Source organism: Callionymus lyra, chromosome 1 (assembly GCF_982586985.1).
Source record: "Callionymus lyra chromosome 1, fCalLyr1.hap1.1, whole genome shotgun sequence".
Taxonomy (NCBI): domain Eukaryota; kingdom Metazoa; phylum Chordata; class Actinopteri; order Syngnathiformes; family Callionymidae; genus Callionymus; species Callionymus lyra.
The window spans coordinates 51,668,928-51,690,701 of record NC_141818.1 but is presented as its reverse complement, the minus strand read 5'-3'; the positions used below and the strand labels follow the sequence as shown (position 1 = coordinate 51,690,701).

Below are 21,774 nucleotides of genomic sequence, written 5' to 3'. Positions count from 1 at the left end.
AAAAAGTATTTGTCAAAACGTTTTGGCATTATTTTTAATCAAAATAAATGAGGTGGAGCTCATACGAGTTAGTAAATTCAAATAACACTTTAAAACTTAAAATAACATCCTTTTTTCTTTTTGCCAGCATGGATGTGAAATTGGTTAAAAAAAATGTAAATAATAAAATACTTCCAATAATTCCACGGATCTGATTCTTGTTCCTGGCTGGAAACATTTGTCAAAATCGAAATAAATCATGAGTTTAAATCAAATTGAGAAAAACAATCCGACACATTCAAAAACATTCTTCTTATAATTTAATGATTTGAACAAGCGAATCACAAACTTTCCCTTTTTTTTTCTAACAACAAAAGCACCGATGGATCGTGTCGACGCCAGACGTTCCCGGGTTCCCGGAGCGTTGCTCAAGGGCAGGACGAGGTAGCATCTCAACACGATTCTGTGGAAGACCTGACGTGAACATGGTGGCACAGCAGTTTGTGTTGCTCTCAGCGCCGGAGCAGCTCGGAAGGAACAAACCTGAAGTCGGAGAGAGTCGATGCTTTTACCTGATGACGATGAAGTGGAGGCTGCGGAGGAAACACTATTGCACCTTATCTTACAATGTACACGACATATACAGGTATAAATAAACATTCATGTTGCTTCTGCACACAGGAGGTCGGACAGGATCAGACCTTGCAGGAATATCATACACCGTGGTCCAAACGTCCGAAACAAAAAGACATTATTTTCTTAAACGAGGGCGTCCAGGTCTTCACAAGTCCCTGAAAGAAGCTTATTCGAGTCGTGACCGGAGTCTCAGAGTTCGGCTCCTGGGTCTGCAGTCCGAGTGGGGATTGTCTCGAGGAGGTTCCAGGGGGGACCGGCGCCTACAAGAAGCACACGGGTCCGACCTCCAGGTGGTAACGTGAGCCAGGACTTGTGCCGGGTAAGTTGGTCACGTCCACGATGGGGAGTAGATTTGGGTCCTGGGTCTGGAAGACGAACCGGGTCTGATGCCAGCGGCCATCTTTGATCTGGAGAAAAGAGGTTCTCGTTATTTCTCGGAGTGTGTGTTGATATGAATCACGATACAATGAAATAGTGTCATCACTACACAGCTGTATCATGATACAGTGTCTTCACTACACAACTGTATCATGATACAGTGTCTTCACTACACAGCTGTATTATGAAACCGTGTTTAACTACACAGCTGTATCATGATACAGTGTCTTCACGACACAGCTGTATCATGATACAGTGTCTTCACTACACAGATGTATTATGATACAGTGTCTTCACTAAACAGCTGTATCATGATACGGTGTCTTCACTAAACAGCTGTATCATGATACAGTGTCTTCACTACACAGATGTATCATGATACAGTGTCTTCACTAAACAGCTGTATCATGATACAGTGTCTTCACTAAACAGCTGTATCATGATACAGTGTATTCACTACACAGCTGTATTATGAAACAGTGTCATCACTACACAGTTGTGTCACGATACAGTGTCTTCACGACACAGCTGTATCATGATACAGTGTCTTCACTACACAGATGTATCATGATACAGTGTCTTCACTAAACAGCTGTATCATGATACAGTGTCTTCACTAAACAGCTGTATCATGATACATGAGGCCTCATCAACTCATCACTGTTATATATATATATATATATATATATTGACACAGCATTAATATCAATACATAAATGTGAAAATGAATCGTGATATTTAAGCGTATCAATAGTTGATGATAAGAAGTCATTGTTTCTACCCAGCAGTCGTCCTGAGGCACCTGCAGCTCCAGCAGGTCTCCAACTTGAACCCTGTCGCCGGTCCAGGCCTTGAAGCCGACGGAGTCGGAGGGGGCCTGAGGTTGCGAGGAGGGTCCGGCCGACCACACCGGCGTGTCCAGGCAGTGGATGGTGATGTGCTGGACGGCCTCGGTGCTCAAAAGATGCACAAAGTTCATCTGGATTCGACCGACTCCGAACTCCGGCTGGAACGTCGGAGAAGCTGGGTCAGGAACTTTCATCGCAGGAAAAGAAAGGGGGAACATCCGTCACCTTGGAGACGCTGATGGGTTTCAGGCACGTCTGTCCTCCGGCCGTGAAGTTGCACATCACCTCGATGGTGTCGGCGGCGCAGCCCAGGTTCGGGTCGATCCAGTAAGTGCCTGTCAAGAAACAAATTGGTGTGATTGATGATCTCCAGAACCACTTCTGGACCGAGTCAGCTCACCGTCGTTCATCCTCTGCTCGCAGTTGAACAGGTCTCGGCAGATCCGGGCGGGGTTGTCTCGGGTTCCCAGCGGGTTCTTCAGAGTCTGGATCAAGGTGCTCAGCTGCTGCAGGGTCTGGAAGATTTGGGATCCCTGGTCCAACATGGGCAGGTCCAGACGCTGGTACTGCAGCTTCAGGCAAAGATTTCAATCTTTAAACCTCATGTTTTTCTTTTTGCTATTTTGATGAAAACTTCGCCTTCACAGCTGTGATTAGTTGGCTGGGCGGCGAAGCATTTCGGGGGTTTCTCAGGTCACCGTTACAGAAGTTCAGATCTTCTCAACAAGTACTCACTTCTGGTCTCAGTGCAGCCTGGGATTCAATGATGACTTGGAAAGCAGCGTTAAGAGCCTCGTACTTCTGCAGGTTCAAACCAACATTTTTATCATTTCATTATTAAAGAGCAGATTAACCGACGATGGTCTCACCAGTGAATCCACAGAGCTGGACGGACCCTGGTCACCAAGGCGGTTCAAGAGAAGATATGATGTTAATTTGTTGTTGAATTACTACGACTATCATTTTAGTTTTTTAATTTTTAACTCCGAGAATTATTATTTTTTAACATTACAAGATTAAGGTTGTAATATTTAATATTAATACTACTTTAATCTTGTGACAACTGTTATATAAACAACTTTAATCTGGTGATTAATGAAATATTACTTTAATATAATAATATTACACAATATATACAACTTTATTCTCGTAATACATGTTATACAAGACTTTGATATCATATAAAAGTTATGTATGAAGTTAATCTCGTAATAAACTTCTTTTCTACGACTTAAATGTTGTAAAAAGTAATATTTACGACTTAAATCCCTGCATAAATGTAATATAAAGGATATTCATTTATTAATAAACGCAATTTATGTGGCCTTGATGTTGTAATTATTGTAATAGCTACAACTTCAATCTTGTAATAAAGTTAATAAATATTACATTAATCTTGTGATAAAAATGATACACAACTTTAATCTGAATAGATAGATAGAACTTTATTGATCTCTCAGGAGGTCTAATAAACGTCATAACTAAGAATATAATCTTATAATGAATCGAATACATACAACTTTAATCTTGTGATAAACTTAATACATACGACTTAAATATTGGAATAAGTAATATATACGTGTTACATTCCTTAATACATGTAATACAGACAACATTAATCTCACACAATAAATTATAATAAACTCAATAAAAGTAATATTATATTTAATATTATTAAAGTAAGTAACGTTTATTTAATTTCTTAATCATTTCTTTTATCTCTAAATAAACTCATTTACATGACTATTTTTCTTGTGATTAACATAATAAATAAGACTTAAATATCATTACAAATCATCTAAATCTACGACTTTAATCTCTAAATACACATAATATATAAAACTTTAATCTCTAAATAAGATAATATACTACTTTAATCTCTAAATAAACATAATATCTATGACTTTAATCTCAAAACAAACGTGATACATTTGACTTTATCTCGTAACAATTGTAATATATTTCACTTTAATCTGGTAACAATCGTAACATAAACAACATTAATCTTGTAATGTTAATGTAAAAGACAGCGACACTCGTGGTACATTAAGAAATGATGTCCTGACAGGAGGTTCACTGCAGAACTGGGGATAAAAGGTCATTAAAAACATGGAACTCACTGGTGGTCCAGGTGGTCCGCGGGGTCCAGGAGATCCCTGAAAATTGTGTCAACTCATTAGCCCTCAAATTATTTATAAATTGGCCTTTTACAGAAGATAATTAATTGGTTCATTCTTTTCTGCTGGCGCCTGCAGAGAATAAAGATTAAGTGACGGAGGTGAATAATTACTCACCCGGGCTCCGAGCAGACCCTGCCCGGGACAAAAGACAAGACACAAGTGGACAATCAGACGACGACACAATCAGCGGCGACATGATGTTGGACAGCTGCTCTTTATCTCGTCTATTCAATTCCACTCATTCCGATTCCCAACCTTTAGCTGCTGTGAAGAGGACTGTCGATGTGACTACACAAGCTCGCTCAGAAAACTATGGGATGTCGTGCGCCCTCCATACTAAACACACAGATTCATAGAACACTCACCGACTCCCCTCGACTCCCCTTGTCCCCCTGGGGTCCCTGGTGAGGAGAGAGAAGACACAGCATCACTCCCTGACTGTCGGATTAAAGCCTGGCGAAGCTCAACAGAGTGAGATACGAGCTACGTACTGGATGACCGCTGGGGCCGACGATGCCCACGGGGCCCAAGACTCCCTCCGTGCCCTGGAACGCAGACGGACATTAGCATTAACCCCCCCCCCCATTATTTTTCAATGGAGGTTTTTGAACCGGCAGAAGTTCCATTAATCTTCATCTCACCGTCAGACCACGTGGTCCTCGCGGCCCCTGGATCCCAGCGGGGCCGACATCTCCCGGGGGCCCCTGAGAGGAGGCAACATTAGCGGGTAAGAAACTTGAGGAACGTTCTTTTTAAGAGGTTGAAAAACACAATGATTGAAATAATTCATCAAATAAATCAGACATGATGACATGAGGATCATAGATATGAAGAGATGTTGATGTTCTTCGGACACAATAGTCGTGCAAATGAAAGACTTTCTGAAGTTTTCTTTGGTAAGAATCATCGTAAAGTCGTTGCCGATGTTCGTCGGATCATTTCATACTGAAATTGTATTTTAAACACTTAAAAATATTTACTTATTTAAAACTAAAATGTAAACTCAATCACACAAGGGGCCACAATCCTTTAGTGATCTAGGGTCAAACAGTTACGTTCTGAGCACATTTTCTATTTTAAGATTAAATTAACATTATTTTTTTTAACATTTGAACTTTCAAACTCAACATTGAGTGAGATGCGACGTGACCTGAACAGCTCCCATAATGCTTTGCCGCCCAGCCGACTAATTTTTTTTAAAGATTTGAAGTCAAACCCAAGTCGGCAAAATGGCTTAAATGAATAAAATTGTAAAAGTTGCAAACGCCTGTCGATATCTTGAACCTCAGTGACCCGAGAAGCTCCCATAATGCTTTGCCACCCAGCCAACCAATCACAGTTGTCGATCACTTTTGACACAGAAACATATAAGTAAGTAAGTAATTAGTATTTAAAGACCAAGATCACGAAGCGCTTAAACTATAAAAGAAAATACACAATAAAATAAAATACTTAAAAGATCAACTAGAATTTAAATACGGTGTTGTAACAACCAATTTGTTGTCACTCAATAGTAGTGATGGATAGATGAGGCCTCATGATACAGTTGTGTAGTGAAGATACTGTATCATGATACAGCTGTGTAGTGAAGACACTGTATCATGATACAGCTGTGTAGTGAAGACACTGTATCATGATACAGCTGTGTAGTGAAGACACTGTATCATGATACAGCTGTGTCATGATACAGTGTCTTCATTTTTAAGGCTGCTATATGTCAGTTTTTAAAAATGATGCCAGTTTTCATTGAATTATTGGTTTAGAGCCTATTATAAAAAAGAGAGTGACATCCAGTGGCCTTTAAAATGAAGGCACTGTATCATGACACAGCTGTATCATGAGGCCTCGTCAACCCGTCATGTTTATTTGCAGTTCATATAAATTAACAGATACTTTTACATTTGTGACCAACTGAACAAAGACACGCAGATGAATAAATATGAGTCATATTTTAATATAATATTTTCATTTGTTGAGGCTCAACTGATCTTAATCATCTCTGTGTTCGTCCTCTGTCACCAAATGAATAGTGTCTTATCTTATCTTAAACACTGACTTCTCTAGACCATAGCAACGTGGACATTTATCTACTCATTGAACCATCTAACGGGCGGCATTAAATGAATCGATGGACCAGACTCGGCCCCGGGGCCATGAGACACATTTGCTCTAAAGCATCACGAACAATCAAGGTTTACCTTCGGTCCAAACAATCCCCAAAACCCCGGAAGTCCTTGGTCTCCCACGTATCCCTGATGAAGAGAAAAATCAATTCCCAACTGAGCATTGTCCAAGAGACCAGTTTTATAATTCACCGGTTGTCCTTTAGGGCCCAGGTCGCCATGTTTTCCCGGCGAACCTATCCCGCCGACAAACCCTCTCTTTCCTGCCGGTCCAATTTGGCCCGGATGGCCTCTGTCACCCTGGAAAACACACACCTGTGTCGTGAGCCCTTGAGTTTATTCCTTGGTTAATATTCCGCCGGCGGACGAGCAGGAAACATAAAAGACTAATCATTAGGAAAATATAATTAGTTTCCTCGGCTGCTCCCGAGAGACCGAACACATTGTAAATAATCGTCATATTTCCCGGACACAAACAGTTGTTGTCTCGCTGCCATCCGTGGGAATCACTCGCCGCCAGCCTCGTAACTTCCAAGACGTGATTGCTGCGAGTTTCACTCCAATAAAGTTTGCTCAAAAGCAGGAAACACCAGACGCAGTGAGCGCCTGGCGAAGCCGACGCAGCAGATTAACTGTAAAGCCGAGCTGGCAGTTTCCACTTGAACTCATCGATCTGTGTTTTTTATTCTCAACGACGTGATCCGATTGAAAAACATCTTTAGGGAAAACGCTGTCGCTATCTGACATCTTATGAGGAGACCACGAGGAAGATCACCTTCAGTCCAAAGGAACCTTGGCTTCCGGGAAGACCGGTCGCTCCGCTGGTCCCCTGCAGTCCTGGTTTCCCGAGAAGACCCGTCTCTCCGTCTTCTCCTTGTTCCCCCTGAATCATCCGCATCGTCAGCAGACGCCCAGGACTGATCGCAATGACGTTCTTACCTTAAATCCTGCAAGTCCCTCTTTACCGGTCGGTCCATCTGTTCCGGGCGGCCCCTCAACGCCATCCGTTCCCGCCACACCTTGTGCTCCAGGTGGGCCCTCGGGACCCTGCAAATAATCAGGGACATTGATCAAACACAGTCATTCAACCAAGAGACTTGAACAGATGCTTTCGTGTACCAGAGGTCCTTTGGTTGCAGGTGAACCTCTCAGACCAGATTTTCCTCTCTGACCCTGGACAACAACAGGTTGAAGGTGCTGTAGCTCAAAAACAACTGACAGACTCATCAAGGGTCTTACCTGATCTCCTGTAGATCCTTTAGGACCTGGTTGTCCTTTAGCTCCAGGATTGCCCTGAAATTGTCATTTACAATGTAGTTTCTCTGCCTCGTATTTTTTACCGTCATTTCAAGAGCAGAGACACTTACAGGAAGTCCTGGGTCACCGGCTGGACCTCGCTCTCCTTCTGCTCCTATTTGTCCCTGGAAAAAAATGACAAAAAAAAATGACAAGGAAGGACGTTGACTCTATGAATCTGTCAGTCACAGTCCAGTTTGCAGTTCCTCCTCATGACTTGGATCTGGTCCACTCACCTGCTCATCAGGTTGAAATGTACCTTTTAAAATCGTTGAATGAAATTTTCGTAAATGAGATTATTCTTGAACTTCTTGACCTTCATGAACTGCTGGAAAATAGTTGTGAAAACTGCTCCCCTAATATTATTCTAATAGAGTGGACAGGCCTATGTTCTTCACCACATCATGAGGAAGGTTTTAAACTATTACATTTAAGCTCTGTAGCTCAAATATTAATAAAGTAAAGCCTTTTAATAATGTTTTTTTTCTTTGCAGCTTCGACAGCTTTTGAAAAAAATCTCTAGCGATCGACCGAAAAATGACTGCAAGCATGTTAAAGAGACAATAGAATATTTAAAATTAGATGCATCTTTCATTTAAAATATTGTTTGCGGTTTTGTATATTATAAAAATCTCCTAGCATTTCAGCTGGTACTACTGTTGTACTACTATATTTGAACTGCTTTTGTCATTTCAAACTGTTGGTATAAATAGAAAAAAACTATAATACATTTGATTTTTTTTTTCTGGTGTATGAACTTTTAACTGTATTAGCTTTAGTTTAGCAGTTAAACAACGTTTGTGGTTTTAAGTAAGTTTTAATTTGGCGGGGAACGTATCATATTGACTATGATCATTGACAATATATGTTGGTATTACACAATCTAACAATATTATGAGTCTTGAGAATTTAAACGACTAACGACTAGACAAGATCTTGAAATGATGAAAATGTATTTAAGCTACAGCACCATCATGACATAATAATGGCTTCACTCCTCCTCCAGCTGCAATCACGCCCCACTTTGTTTATACACCCCTAAGTCTGTTTAGTTACGCAATAAAGTGTGTTAAAGTTTTGAGTGTTAGTGAAGGGTTGATGAGGCTTCATGAAACAGTTAATGAGGTATCATGATAGTGTCTTAATCCTGAAAGGCCACTAGATGTCACTCTCTGATTTGACTTTTATCTCCCAATTCTATGAAACCTGGCATCTTTTTCCAACTAAGAGTGAAATTTAATTAAAAATATTCACTGTATCATGAAACCTCATCAGCTGTTTCATGAAGCCTTATCAAACCATCGTTATTTTCACTGTTTTTAATCTTCAAACGTGACTCACCATGTAGCCAACATCGCCAGCGTCGCCTTTATCCCCTTTGGTTCCAGCCGGACCCTCGAGTGTCACAACAAACAAATCAATTCACCAAATGAATCGGGAACATTAGGACAAACCCGCCGAACCCCCGGTTAAACTCACTCTGGATCCTGGGGCTCCTGCAGGACCTGCCGCCCCCCTGTCGTCCCCCTGCTCCCCCTGAACACACGGAAACAAACCAGCAGCGATCAATGGCGTCTCCTTCGAGCCCGATGATCCGTGGAGAATCAACGACGGCTTTGTTCGGGAGAACAACGGTCAGTCAGCGACCACTTTGCCCGAAGAGTAAAATCGTTACAAGGGCCACTTTACTGGGACTGCAGCCGGTGGCGGCGTCGTGCTGTTCGTGGGACTCATTAAGCGAACGTGTTTTGATTTGAACGCACATGTTTCCAGGGACGGAACGGTCCTGGTATATGATGTACTTCCGTAATGAGAGGTGGAATAAAGCCGGCAGCCCCGGGTCCTGTTTACAAATGTGTTCGGCAAGAGTCACAAGCCGTGAGATTGCACGATATGGATTTGAACCCGACTTGTTCAAATGGTCACATGATGCAAACTTGATAACTTGTTTCCTGCTCCATTGAAAAAAACTTCCTCCGGTTCCGTATCCAGGTGCTGCGATGATGATGCATTTGACGAGGCAGAGATCATTGAGTTCTAGTTCATCTCTGGGTTCAAAAAAAAGGGAAAAGTCTCGTCGAAACAAGAACAGAGGGAACTCATTAGGTGCAGAAAAAAGGGACGAGTGCACAGAAGTCTTGACGATAAAATCAATACGACGTTCTGCTCACTGGCTTGACATTCAATCTTGAACTTCTATATGGATTCTTGACACAGAGGCGATCAAAGCTGTTAAACCTTTTTACGCCGCGGACGAGACTCTCCTGAATGTCTTATCACTGATTACTTTGAGGTCCAAGTTGACTTTTATACGCAAGTCAGCAAATTAATTCATCCTACATCTTGTGCTCAGTGTATTTTAATTCACACCAGTGGCATCGTCTTGTTTTCAATTCTTAGTCGTCTGGTTACCCATTTTTTGTGGTTTTATTTTGTTGGTTTGTGTGCTTTCATTGACAGATAGAAGCAGGTGAGCACTTTTGGGGATCATTGAGTGGAGGTTCCTCCCATTAGTGATGTGTTGGTGAAGCTTCATGAAACAGTGTCATTATCTTCAGAGTCCACTAGATGGTAGTGATGTGTTGGTGAAGCTTCATGAAACAGTGTCATTATCTTCAGAGGTCAGTAGGTGGTAGTGATGTGTTGGTGAAGCTTCATGAAACAGTGTCATTATCTTCAGAGGTCAGTAGGTGGTAGTGATGTGTTGGTGAAGCTTCATGAAACAGTGTCATTATCTTCAGAGGTCAGTAGGTGGTAGTGATGTGTTGGTGAAGCTTCATGAAACAGTGTTATTATCTTCAGAGTCCACTAGATGGTAGTGATGTGTTGGTGAAGCTTCATGAAACAGTGTCATTATCTTCAGAGTCCACTAGATGGTAGTGATGTGTTGGTGAAGCTTCATGAAACAGTGTAATTATCTTCAGAGTCCACTAGATGGTAGTGATGTGTTGATGAAGCTTCATGAAACAGTGTCATTATCTTCAGAGTCCACTAGATGGTAGTGATGTGTTGGTGAAGCTTCATGAAACAGTGTCATTATCTTCAGAGTCCACTAGATGGTAGTGATGTGTTGGTGAAGCTTCATGAAACAGTGTCCTTATCTTCAGAGGTCAGTAGGTGGTAGTGATGTGTTGGTGAAGCTTCATGAAACAGTGTCATTATCTTCAGAGTCCACTAGATGGTAGTGATGTGTTGGTGAAGCTTCATGAAACAGTGTCATTATCTTCAAAGGTCAGTAGGTGGCGCCATCAGTTGAAAAAATATGTTCCATTAGAACAGTTGTTCAAAACAAAGGAAAATAGTGCAGAGACGCCATCTAGTGGAAAGACAGTCCTTTCAATAGCTATTGTGAAATAAATACACATGAATGTGTATATCAATATTATCTGTTTGCTCATCTTGTTTTACCTCATAGTGTTTTCCCTCCTCATACATTTCATTATGCACAATACAATAATCCCAGTAGTGCCACAATTAGGTAATACTATGTGTTTGGAAACTGTAACATCTTAAAACAGACATAAATACAATTCTTTAAATGGCTATCATAAAAATAAATACGCCCATAAAACGTGTTGAAAAACCGCCATTCTGTTATCCATCTTAACGTAAAAGACTTTTTCCCAATGGAGTATTCAATAAAGGTCTATTCTAAAACTCTTCTTTTCATAATGACGCATTTACAAACACACTAGTGTGCATTTGCCAGTAGAAAACCCCGCCCACATTACAAATCCGCTAACCAATCATGACTGAGGGGCGTGAACAACGGAAACGTTTCATCAAGCAATGCTGAGTCAGCTGTACCATGTTTAAAATCACATACTTCTCTTAATGCACTGGTTAGTATGCATCAGGATAGTGTACGTACTAACTAGTAACTAATCCTCCACAGATAGTATGTCTCAAATCAAACTCTGCTGCTACACACTAACAGGAAATGACGCGACAGCTTCTTCTTCTACTACTATTTAAGGATGATTTCAACCAGCTGTAGGAACACTATCGCCACCTGCTGGCAGCACGTTTGGTTTGGATCAAGAAATATGAGAAATATTGGCAAAATATTTACACCTGTATCAGCAGCGAAGACGTGTCATCGTCCTACTGCTGATGAAAATGTACCTGTAAGTATATATATATATATATACTGTATATACATGTAATTATATATATGACGTAACTTCCATTTACAACATCAACGTCACTAAGATGGAGTTGTTTAGTGTAGAAAGTGTCCATCGATCCATACTCAGTTTTGTGGGCGTGTTAGTGACAGTTTAGTGCACTACATTACATTAAAAATACTAATTTTTAGTAGTTATTTGAGACACCGCTCAGGTGTTTGTTGTAGATGACGTGAGCATCAGATAAAATCTCTGTCCGCCAAAAGGAGAGAATTTGAATTCTGTAATGTAAAAACTTTCTATAACTACCGTATTTTCCGGACTATAAGTCGCAGTTTTTTTCATAGTTTGGCCGGAGGTGCGACTTATACTCTGGAGCGACTTATATATGTTTTTTCCTTCTTTATTATGCATTTTATGGCTGGTGCGACTTGTACTCCGGAGCGACTTATAGTCCGGAATATACGGTAGTTTATTATTCCTTCAAAAGCTCCCTGATAATAACATGGTCCTTTTGTAATTTTTGTTGTCAACCCGTGAGGAAGATCAAAGGACGAGCAGATCATCTTCCTTTCAACTTCAACTTCAAGTCAACTATTGAAAAACTGTCAAAGCTGTTTGAATTATGACCACGATTCGTATCTTCTCCCATAATATCGACCATTCAGAGCCTCATTGTACACGTTCTCTGCAGAGGTAGAAACAAACTTACCTAGAATCTAAGATCACACATTAGCTGACAGGAACGTTCAGAAACGAAATACAAAGACGCATCTCAACCAATGTACCTTTTCACCTTTAGGCCCAGTGGGTCCCCGAGGTCCCTGCATTCCCATGTGGCCCTGAAATAAACAAAAAATCATTATTAAGGCTGATGAATGAAATACAATTAACAGTTTTTCATACTATATTTTCTGAAGGAAGGTTTTAAACAGGGAACTGTCAGTCGTCCTCCATCTTTTTGTTTTTAATTTCAATTCATCTTACGTTACTTTGCTTTAAAGAAACGACTGAAACTGACAGGTTGAAGGGTGAAAATAGCAGTTTCAGTGATTTAAGTAATGTTTTTTGTGTGTGTTTTTGTATTTTGAATGTGTTTTGTATTGCCAATGCTAACTAAAGATGTATTATGTGTGTCAAGTAGCTTTATGGAATCATCAGCGTTTAGCTTGCGGTTAGTAAATAACTCAAAAACGGACGAACAGATTTAAAACCGTTTACTTCTGGCCGTACCTCATATCCTGGTAGACCCGGGTCGCCAGCTTGTCCCATGTTCCCCGGCGGCCCCTGAGGAAAAGCGAGCGACACTCAGCCTCGAGTCCATCAGTCAAGTCTCTCGCTCGTCTCACCAGTCGCCCGATGGTTCCCCTCGGACCCTTCTGTCCGACACATCCGGGCTGGCCTTGTTCCCCGACGAACCCGGACAACCCCAGCTGACCCTGGTGACCTTTGGCCCCCTGGAGAGAGCGCGTCAACGAGCTGTCATGTAGCGCATATTCCAACATGTCCGTGTCGCGCCCGTGGAGGTCGCTGACCTCCCGTTTGTCCAAGATTTGACATTCAGAGCAGAGACATGACAACAGGGGAAGCCGAGCCAACAAACCTTTTCTCCGACTTTTCCGCCTTCGCCGATGGTCCCCGGATTACCCTCCTGACCCTGGCGAAGGAAAATCGAAGAGGATTTAACGAAAGACAACAGCAGTATCTGGCGTCGTGAAAGTAAAAGCAAAGTGGTCCTTAATACACTCACCCTAATACCTGAGAGTCCCGGGAGACCTGAGGGCCCTTCCTTTCCCTTCTGGCCAACCTCACCCTCCTCTCCTTCAGAGCCCTCGGACCCGGCGTCGCCCTTCACACCCTGAAGTCAAACATATATTTTGATATGAAACCAATGTGATCTGCAGACACTTGAGTCCTCGATTAAGTGTAAGTTTATGATCCTTTTGTCACGAGTATGATTTCATTAACCAAGATTATTGTAACTCTTTGAAGGTTTAGATTTCAATCACATTCAGAGGCAGACAGTCTCGCTTCTACTACTGTTATTATGGTAGGAACCCCCAAAAACACAGACTACTAGTACAACGACTCACGAGTGATTAAAACAAAGTTTCTGAGAGAAGAAAATTAGAATATGCTGGTGCTCCTTTGTTTTGAACAACTGTTCTAATGATATGCTATTTTTCTGTTCGCTATTTTATTATAAGCTATATTTGGATAATGCAGCGTGTCTATATCTGAGCGATGTGGAGTTTAACAAATGGACAGAAAAGTATCACGAAGAACATTTCTAAAGCATCAGGCCATCACAAGGTCTACGCCGTCAACAAGTAGTATAACGTGAAGAGACACTGTTAAAAGTAATAATAATGAAAAACATCATATTTATTTAGAGCTTTTTGGGACGAACAAAGACTGATGAAAAACACACAAAAAATGGTTAAACAAAGAGAAGACCATCAAAAGTAGGCCATTTTGAACAGTTGGGTTTTGAGAAGTGATTTAAAGTCTGGAGTGAGTCGGAGTTACTGATCGGTTTAGGGAGTTCCAGAGTATGGGGGGGCGCCAGAGAAGGCTTGGTCCCCCAGGATTCGGTGGTTTATCCTCAGGGGACTGAGGAGGTTGGCAGTGGGTTGAACAGTTGCTACGTCAATGCATACGTTTGAATGATTGGACGACATTGACGTTGACACGGGCTGGACGTTCTTCTGAAGATCTGTCCTTCAGATCAGTCGAGTCCTGGTCTACGGGGTTTTGGACTGCAGGAAGAATCCTGAGGAAGTCTCAATCCACGAAGAGAGTTTGAATCCCGAGTTCAATCATTTGTTCCTTGAACGGATCAAATAATACGTCGAACCGATCGCGCGTCTGACAGTTAGCAGAAGCAGCGTCGAGGTCCAGATCTGCCAAAAGAAAAACCTGAAATTCATCTCGACTGTCTGGACTAATTTGACGCCGCCTCACACATCCAGCCTCGCCTCCTCCCCCCCGCTCTCGTCGACAGACTTTAATTGTCACAATGACTTCTCCGGAGCCAGAAAGCCGCTTATGCATCTGACAGCGCGGCTCCTGCAGCAGTCAGGCTCTGCTGAGTCGGCGGTTTGTTAGCGTTTCCCTTTCTTTCTTCCGTCTTGTTGCATCACACGCCAGCATGTAGAGCTCCTGAAATAGCTCCGTCTGTTTCCACTGAGCAAACAATGCAGCACAAATGTTCGGGCTGGAGTCTAATGAACAATCAGGATCTCGCCGTAATTGAAAGGGGCTGCGGCGTAATCCGGAGACTTCATCCAGCTCAGAGGCACAAAAGCCTCTGGACTCGACTCACCGGCGTGGAAACTGCTGCCCCGTAATTGGGTCTTTGGCAGATTCTACTTATGTTTTAACGAGAAGTCTTTTCATCTCCGGGAGTAATTGAACTTGCGTGTGCAGTCAGAAGATTCTAAAGATGATTTATACCTTCGCGCCGTTGTGTCCGCTCTGCCCGGCGTCTCCACCCAGGCCGACCTCCCCCTGAAAAACATCTCAACTTAACGGCATTTATTGAGAGATATTAAGGCTTTAAGGTCCGATGGGAACGTTGGCAAAGTCTTAAAATATGATATCTACAAGGACATGTATAACATTTTATTTACGAGAGCTATAGTATACAGTTTAACTTTGAACATTGCTAATGGACAGTAATAATATTTTATTATATATGTATCACAGTACAGATTGGAATCCAGTAGGATCTGGAATAGTACAGATTTGATTCCAATAGATTCCTGCTACTGAATATTGTTTTTCCTTTACATTAACACCATGGAAATAGATTTGAGTTCATCCTAGGACAGATTGAGATTGATGGTATATTAATTGTGAATTGTCACTATGACACATTTTGATTCCAATCCATCATGGGAAAATCCACAATAGTCCAAATGAAGAAGGTCTATGACCTGGACCAGACGGCTGTCGCCATGGTTACAATGTGTATTGACAGAAATGTTATCAGATAAATATGAAGTCATTCACCTACAATAGTAATAGTGACTGTATGCTGATATTTTAGCTGTGAAATGATTCAGTCTATTTTACAAAACATTTTGATCCGAATTTCTCCTATTAGAATTGGAGATTGTCCTGGTAGAATTCCCATTTGTCCTAGGATCAGATCCCAATACAGTAGTAGGATTCCAATCTGTACTAGTAGGATTCCAGTAGGATTCCAATCTGTACTACTGTACTCCTACTACTGTATTGGGATCTCAATATATTAGAATTCCAATCTGTCCTAGGACAAACTATATCCATGGTATGGTGTTAATGTAAAGGAAACAACAATATTCAGTAGCAGGATTCTATTGAATTCAAATCTGTATTTTTAGGATTCCTGATCCTACTGGATTTCAATCTGTACTGTGACATATACATACAGTATATATATAAACCATCAACCATCCACCTTGATTCATAAGGATAGACCTAGACTTTATATGATGTTAAATAACTATAAAAAAAAGTTAAATAAATGTCAATAAATGTCAGTTAACTGTCACAATTACAATGATATTTCATTAATTTGGTGATTGTCATAACGTTCCAGGACTTGGTCAAGCTTGCAGTCAAATTGTAAAAACTTACTCTTTGACCCGTCAGACCCTGATCACCCATGTTTCCTTGAGGACCAACGCTGCCCTAGAATGACATAAAACTCTTGAAAAAGTGACTGAATGACATAAAGAAAGTAACTTAAAGTGATAATTTACCCAAAATGTCACTTATTTTCTACTCACCCTCATGTCACAAACAAAGAAACTCAAAATAGACTTAAAGAAAAAAGATTCTGAACATTTCTTCTGATGTGGAGCTTCAATCCAAGAGAACGTTACAGTTTTAAGTGTCTTTTTGGACGAAGATGAAGACAACTGAGCTCCAGTCGCTACATTAAAATGAACAAACATTTTTGACCATAACCATAAAAAGAACAGATTAAAATGATCAACATTAGTCGACATGAGGGCGAGTAGAAGATGAGTTTGAATTTCGGGTGAATTATCACTTGAAATCAACAGCAGACAGTCATGAGTGATGAATGTCGGATGGAAAAAGAAAAAGTTACACAAGAAGAAAGTGAAGATTGTGAATTATGAGCTGATAATGACCCACAGCTGGAGATAATCCTGTAATCACCCAACACCTGCTCATGAGTTTCCCAGTTCCAGCATTAAGTGTCAGATTGTCTTTGTGCCAGAAAAGCTTTTCCTACATTTTTTTAATTATATTTTCAGAAGCTTTTCTTAGTATTTATCTGTCAGTGTCTTTGGTTTGTGATGTTTGTGTTTATTCTGAATTATTTCTTATTTTTTCGGAGGCTTGTGTTGACAGCTAAGTTGTATTTGGTTTATCCTTTATTCCTTTTGATTATTGTCATGATCATTGGCCAAAGATGAGAGTGACATATAGTGGCCTTAAAAAAACTAGATACTGTATCATAATAAAGTGTCTTCACTACACAGTTGTATCATGATATAGTGTCTTCACTACACAGCTGTATCATGATACAGTGTCTTCACTACACAACTGTATCATGATACAGTGTCTTCACTTCACAGATGTATCCTGATATAGTGTCTTCACTACACAACTGTATCATGATACAGTGTCTTCACTTCACAGATGTATCCTGATATAGTGTCTTCACTACACAGCTGTATCATGATACAGTGTCTTCACTTCACAGATGTATCGAGATATAGTGCCTTCACTACACAGTTGTATCATGATACAGTGACTTCACTTCACAGATGTATCCTGATATAGTGTCTTCACTACACAGCTGTATCATGATACAGTGTCTTCACTTCACATATGTATCCAGATATAGTGCCTTCACTACACAGCTGTATCATGATACAGTGTCTTCACTTCACAGATGTATCATGATACAGTGTCCTCACTACACAGCTGTATCATGATACAGTGTCTTCACTGCACAGCTGTATCATGATACAGTGTCTTCACTACACAGATGTATCATGCTACAGTGTCCTCACTACACAGTTGTATCATGATACAGTTTCTTCACTACACAGTTGTATCATGATACAGTGTCTTCACTACACAACTGTATCATAATACAGTGTCTTCACTACACAGTTGTATCATTATACATTGTCTTCACTACACAGTTGTATCATGATACAGTGTCTTCACTACACAACTGTATCATAATACAGTGTCTTCACTACACAGTTGTATCATTATACATTGTCTTCACTACACAGTTGTATCATGATACAGTGTCTTCACTACACAACTGTATCATGATACAGTGTCTTCACTACACAACTGTATCATGACACAGTGTCTTCACTACACAACTGTATCATTATACATTGTCTTCACTACACAGTTGTATCATGATACAGTGTCTTCACTACACAACTGTATCATAATACAGTGTCTTCACTACACAGTTGTATCATTATACATTGTCTTCACTACACAGTTGTATCATGATACAGTGTCTTCACTACACAACTGTATCATGACACAGTGTCTTCACTACACAACTGTATCATGATACAGTGTCTTCACCAGTACCCGTGGTAATTATCTCATGCAGTCTCAGCACATCCTCACCTTCTCTCCAGGTTCCCCCGTCATCCCAGTCTCTCCGGTCTTTCCTGGCGAACCCTGTCATGATCACAGAACCCCCTCAGTGTTGCAGCAGCTGCAGAACCAACTGTCTTCTCACCATCAGGCCCATCTCCCCGAGAGGTCCGACCGTCCCCGACGGCCCGACTGGTCCCTAGAGTCGCACAGGAACGTTTAATCTCTGACTGACACACTTGGGCAACAGAGGAAGACGTGCTGGGAAACGAGAACTGGGCCAGATAACTTCATCTGCAGCGAGAACATTCAAACAGCAGCCGTCGCTTCTGTTGCTGATAGAATGAAACCTTCTGTCATAGAGAAGCAGCCGAGCTGCAATAAAGCTGCCGCCCTGGGAAGACATCTTTTTAAAGCGCGTCCTCTCAGGCGTCTCTCGTTCTGACTCGTAGAGGGAAGCAGATTAAGATGTTTGGCCTTTTTTCTTCAGAGCAAAAGGCTTTGAGGAGGCAAACAAGCAGGAGTTTGTAAGTGAAGACGAGGGCGACTGTGCAGAAAATGCTGTTAGGAAGTTCAACTAGAATTCACAGACTTGACAACTGCTGTCAAATATATGTTTTGTATGCGTGTATGCAAGTGTAGATGATCGTGTAGACTAGTGCGCTCTGCAGGGGGGAGAGAGTCATGTGGTCTGTAAATACTACAACACCCGAGTCAAGTACTAGACAATACTACACATATATCCTTGGTCCTACACTCTCACAACACCAGAGTCAAGTACTCGACAATACTACACATATATATTTGTTACTACACTCTCACAACACCAGAGTCAAGTACTCGACAATACTACACATATATATTTGTTACTACACTATCACAACACCAGAGTCAAGTACTCCACAATACTACACATATATACTTGTTACTACACTATCACAACACCAGAGTCAAGTACTAGACAATACTACACATATATACTTGTTACTACACTATCACAACACCAGAGTCAAGTACTAGACAATACTACACATATATCCTTGTTACTACACTATCACAACAGCAGAGTCAAGTACTCGACAATACTACACATATATACTTGTTACTACACTATCACAACATCAGAGTCAAGTACTGGACAATACTACACATACTGTATATACTTGTTACTACACTATCACAACACCAGAGTCAAGTACTTGACAGTACTACACATATATCCTTGTTACTACACTATCACAACACCAAAGTCAAGTACTGGACAATACTACACATATATACTTGTTACTACACTATCATGACACCAAAGTGAAGTACTGGACATTACCAAACATATATACTTGTTACTATAGTATCACTATATATATCGGGATACGTAACCAGAAGAGATCTTTGCAGGTTGTTAACAGGGACCTAAACTATCTGGTTAATAAATATATTTTTGGATCACACAACAGAATTAGAATTTTAAAAATCTGGTGAAATATACATATAAAATTAAAAAACTATTATCTCAACACGTACTGGGTTCCCCTCAATTCCTTTGGCTCCTGGAAACCCTGACAGTCCTTGAACTCCCTGGAATGAACAAGAAGCTTCTGTTAAGTAAGAAACACAGACCGAGCCCAGAATTAACTTCTCAATCACTTACTGGAAATCCCTTCGCCCCGACTTCACCAGGCTCGCCCAGTTTGCCCTGAAGGAAGGAAAAAAAGTGCAAGTAAGTCAGAGATAAAAAACACGTTTGAACTATCAGGAGTGGGCGCTAGAAGTCGGCGACAGATGAATGCGTATTATTTGATTCTTTTTCTACATCATCGTCGTGACCAGGGGCGCATTTAAAAGCCTTTAAATTTCTCAAAAAACGACAGCGCGCCATATAATCCGGAGCGCCTTATATATGAACATTACCTTGTGGGTGACTTGTTTACAAACACTTTCATGACTCTGAGCCTGACACGCCGTGGGCGGGATTACGTCATTGCGTCATCACAGGGCGGGATTAACGACGCACGTCACCTCATTGCGGACGTCCATGGAGTAAGATTACTGCCATTTTTTTGAACGAGTGTGTCTTGGTTGTTGTACACTCAAAATCACTCTGCTGCGCACTCAACCAGTCATACACTTGCGTTCAAAATATTATACACGTGCGCTCTAGCTGTCATACATGCGCTCAACTTCACTCAACATTTGTCTGCTCACAACACCAGTCTCACGCGCTGCTGCTTGATACCTTTTAAACATCATTTGAACATCGTTACCATGGGAGCGAACGGAGTTGTCAGAACGCTTAATAAAGTTTGACTTTATCTGACTGTTTTGTTGACATTCCCTTTAGCACAGCTTTATCTAGTGGATGCATAACACAACCCCAGTCAAACGTTTATCTGTATCTTTTATTCTATGCGCCTAACAGTGTGGATAATACGGTAACCAAAGGATGTAAGATCAGATGTTTATGAATGTTTTTTTTTTTTTTTAAATGAAGCATTTTCACGACAATATTATAAGTTAAATGAAAACAAATTGCAGAAAAGTTTCCGATGAACTGGTTGAAGATAAAGCACTTTCTACTCTAAGCTTGTGAATCTTTAAACACGCTTGGACCCCCTGCTGACAGACATCCGAGCGTTTGATCGTCCAACGGTTCCACCGAACCAAACAACTCGCGATTAGATTCAAAGGAAGACGACGGGTCAACGATTCAAAGGAAGAATTTATAATTACCAGATCTCCAGGGAGGCCTTGTCCTCCAGGTGGGCCATCAGGACCCTGAGAGGAAACAAGACTCGGTTTTAAAAACACCATGAATACTTTAGGAAGTCTTTGATTTAACTTAGCGTTGTTGGATTTTCACGACAAAAACGTTTCCCTCGGATGTGGAGAATAGTTCGGGGAACAAAGCTGCTGGTGAAACATTCATGAAGTAGGTTTTATTATTGAGGAGTTTTCACGGCTTTGTTTCCTCGTTGTTGAGCCTCGACTATTAGTGGAGATTCTGAGATTCTCATGAATGTGCAGATGCTTCACACACACACACACACCTACATGCACACGCACACACATCCACACGCACATAAACACACATAGACACACTACAATAAACACACTCTAATGCACACAGACACACACACATGCTAACACATATACACAAACACGGACACTAATACACACATATGGACACACTACCATAAGCATACACTAATACACACATATAGACACACTACCATGAACACACAGACACACACATGCTAACACATATACACAAACACAGACACTAATACACACATATAGACACTACAATAAACACACTCTAATGCACACAGACACACACATGCTAACACATATACACAAACACGGACACTAATACAAACATATGGACACACTACCATAAGCATACACTAATACACAGAGACACTAATACACACATATAGACACACTACCATGAACACACATACACACACATGCTAACACATATACACAAACACAGACACTAATACACACATATAGACACACTACCATAAGAATACACTAATACACACATATAGACAAACTACCATGGACACACAGACACACACACATGCTAACACAATATACACAAACCCAGACA

At 40.9% G+C, this 21,774-nt stretch overlaps 1 protein-coding gene across 3 annotated transcripts in view; it reads right to left on the bottom strand.

Annotated features, from left to right (window-relative positions):
- Positions 1 to 282: 282 nt before the first annotated feature.
- The window catches only part of LOC148090092 (uncharacterized), a 99,253-nt gene continuing 77,761 nt past the window's right edge, over positions 283 to 21,774 (bottom strand). Inside the window, exons 30-61 of one of the 3 annotated variants that reach the window (XM_087812153.1) lie at positions 20,892 to 20,936; positions 19,813 to 19,857; positions 19,686 to 19,739; positions 18,307 to 18,360; positions 18,192 to 18,245; positions 16,191 to 16,244; positions 15,024 to 15,077; positions 13,318 to 13,425; positions 13,171 to 13,224; positions 12,917 to 13,024; positions 12,801 to 12,854; positions 12,356 to 12,409; positions 8,920 to 8,976; positions 8,782 to 8,835; positions 7,512 to 7,565; positions 7,384 to 7,437; positions 7,264 to 7,317; positions 7,084 to 7,191; positions 6,920 to 7,027; positions 6,337 to 6,444; positions 6,220 to 6,273; positions 4,663 to 4,725; positions 4,513 to 4,566; positions 4,387 to 4,422; positions 4,136 to 4,153; positions 3,962 to 3,997; positions 2,711 to 2,737; positions 2,577 to 2,642; positions 2,242 to 2,413; positions 2,067 to 2,176; positions 1,775 to 1,999; positions 283 to 1,022 (exon numbers count right to left, since the gene is read on the bottom strand). In XM_087812153.1, the coding sequence (XP_087668279.1) occupies positions 876 to 1,022; positions 1,775 to 1,999; positions 2,067 to 2,176; positions 2,242 to 2,413; positions 2,577 to 2,642; positions 2,711 to 2,737; positions 3,962 to 3,997; positions 4,136 to 4,153; positions 4,387 to 4,422; positions 4,513 to 4,566; positions 4,663 to 4,725; positions 6,220 to 6,273; positions 6,337 to 6,444; positions 6,920 to 7,027; positions 7,084 to 7,191; positions 7,264 to 7,317; positions 7,384 to 7,437; positions 7,512 to 7,565; positions 8,782 to 8,835; positions 8,920 to 8,976; positions 12,356 to 12,409; positions 12,801 to 12,854; positions 12,917 to 13,024; positions 13,171 to 13,224; positions 13,318 to 13,425; positions 15,024 to 15,077; positions 16,191 to 16,244; positions 18,192 to 18,245; positions 18,307 to 18,360; positions 19,686 to 19,739; positions 19,813 to 19,857; positions 20,892 to 20,936 (2,343 nt within the window). In that variant the 3' untranslated portion in view covers positions 283 to 875. Of the gene's footprint in view, positions 1,023 to 1,774; positions 2,000 to 2,066; positions 2,177 to 2,241; positions 2,414 to 2,576; positions 2,643 to 2,710; positions 2,738 to 3,861; positions 4,310 to 4,386; positions 4,423 to 4,512; positions 4,567 to 4,662; positions 4,726 to 6,219; positions 6,274 to 6,336; positions 6,445 to 6,919; positions 7,028 to 7,083; positions 7,192 to 7,263; positions 7,318 to 7,383; positions 7,438 to 7,511; positions 7,566 to 8,781; positions 8,836 to 8,919; positions 8,977 to 12,355; positions 12,410 to 12,800; positions 12,855 to 12,916; positions 13,025 to 13,170; positions 13,225 to 13,317; positions 13,426 to 15,023; positions 15,078 to 16,190; positions 16,245 to 18,191; positions 18,246 to 18,306; positions 18,361 to 19,685; positions 19,740 to 19,812; positions 19,858 to 20,891; positions 20,937 to 21,774 lie in introns of those variants that run through there. The other 2 variants (XM_087812162.1, XM_087812171.1) reach the window with 2 other exon arrangements.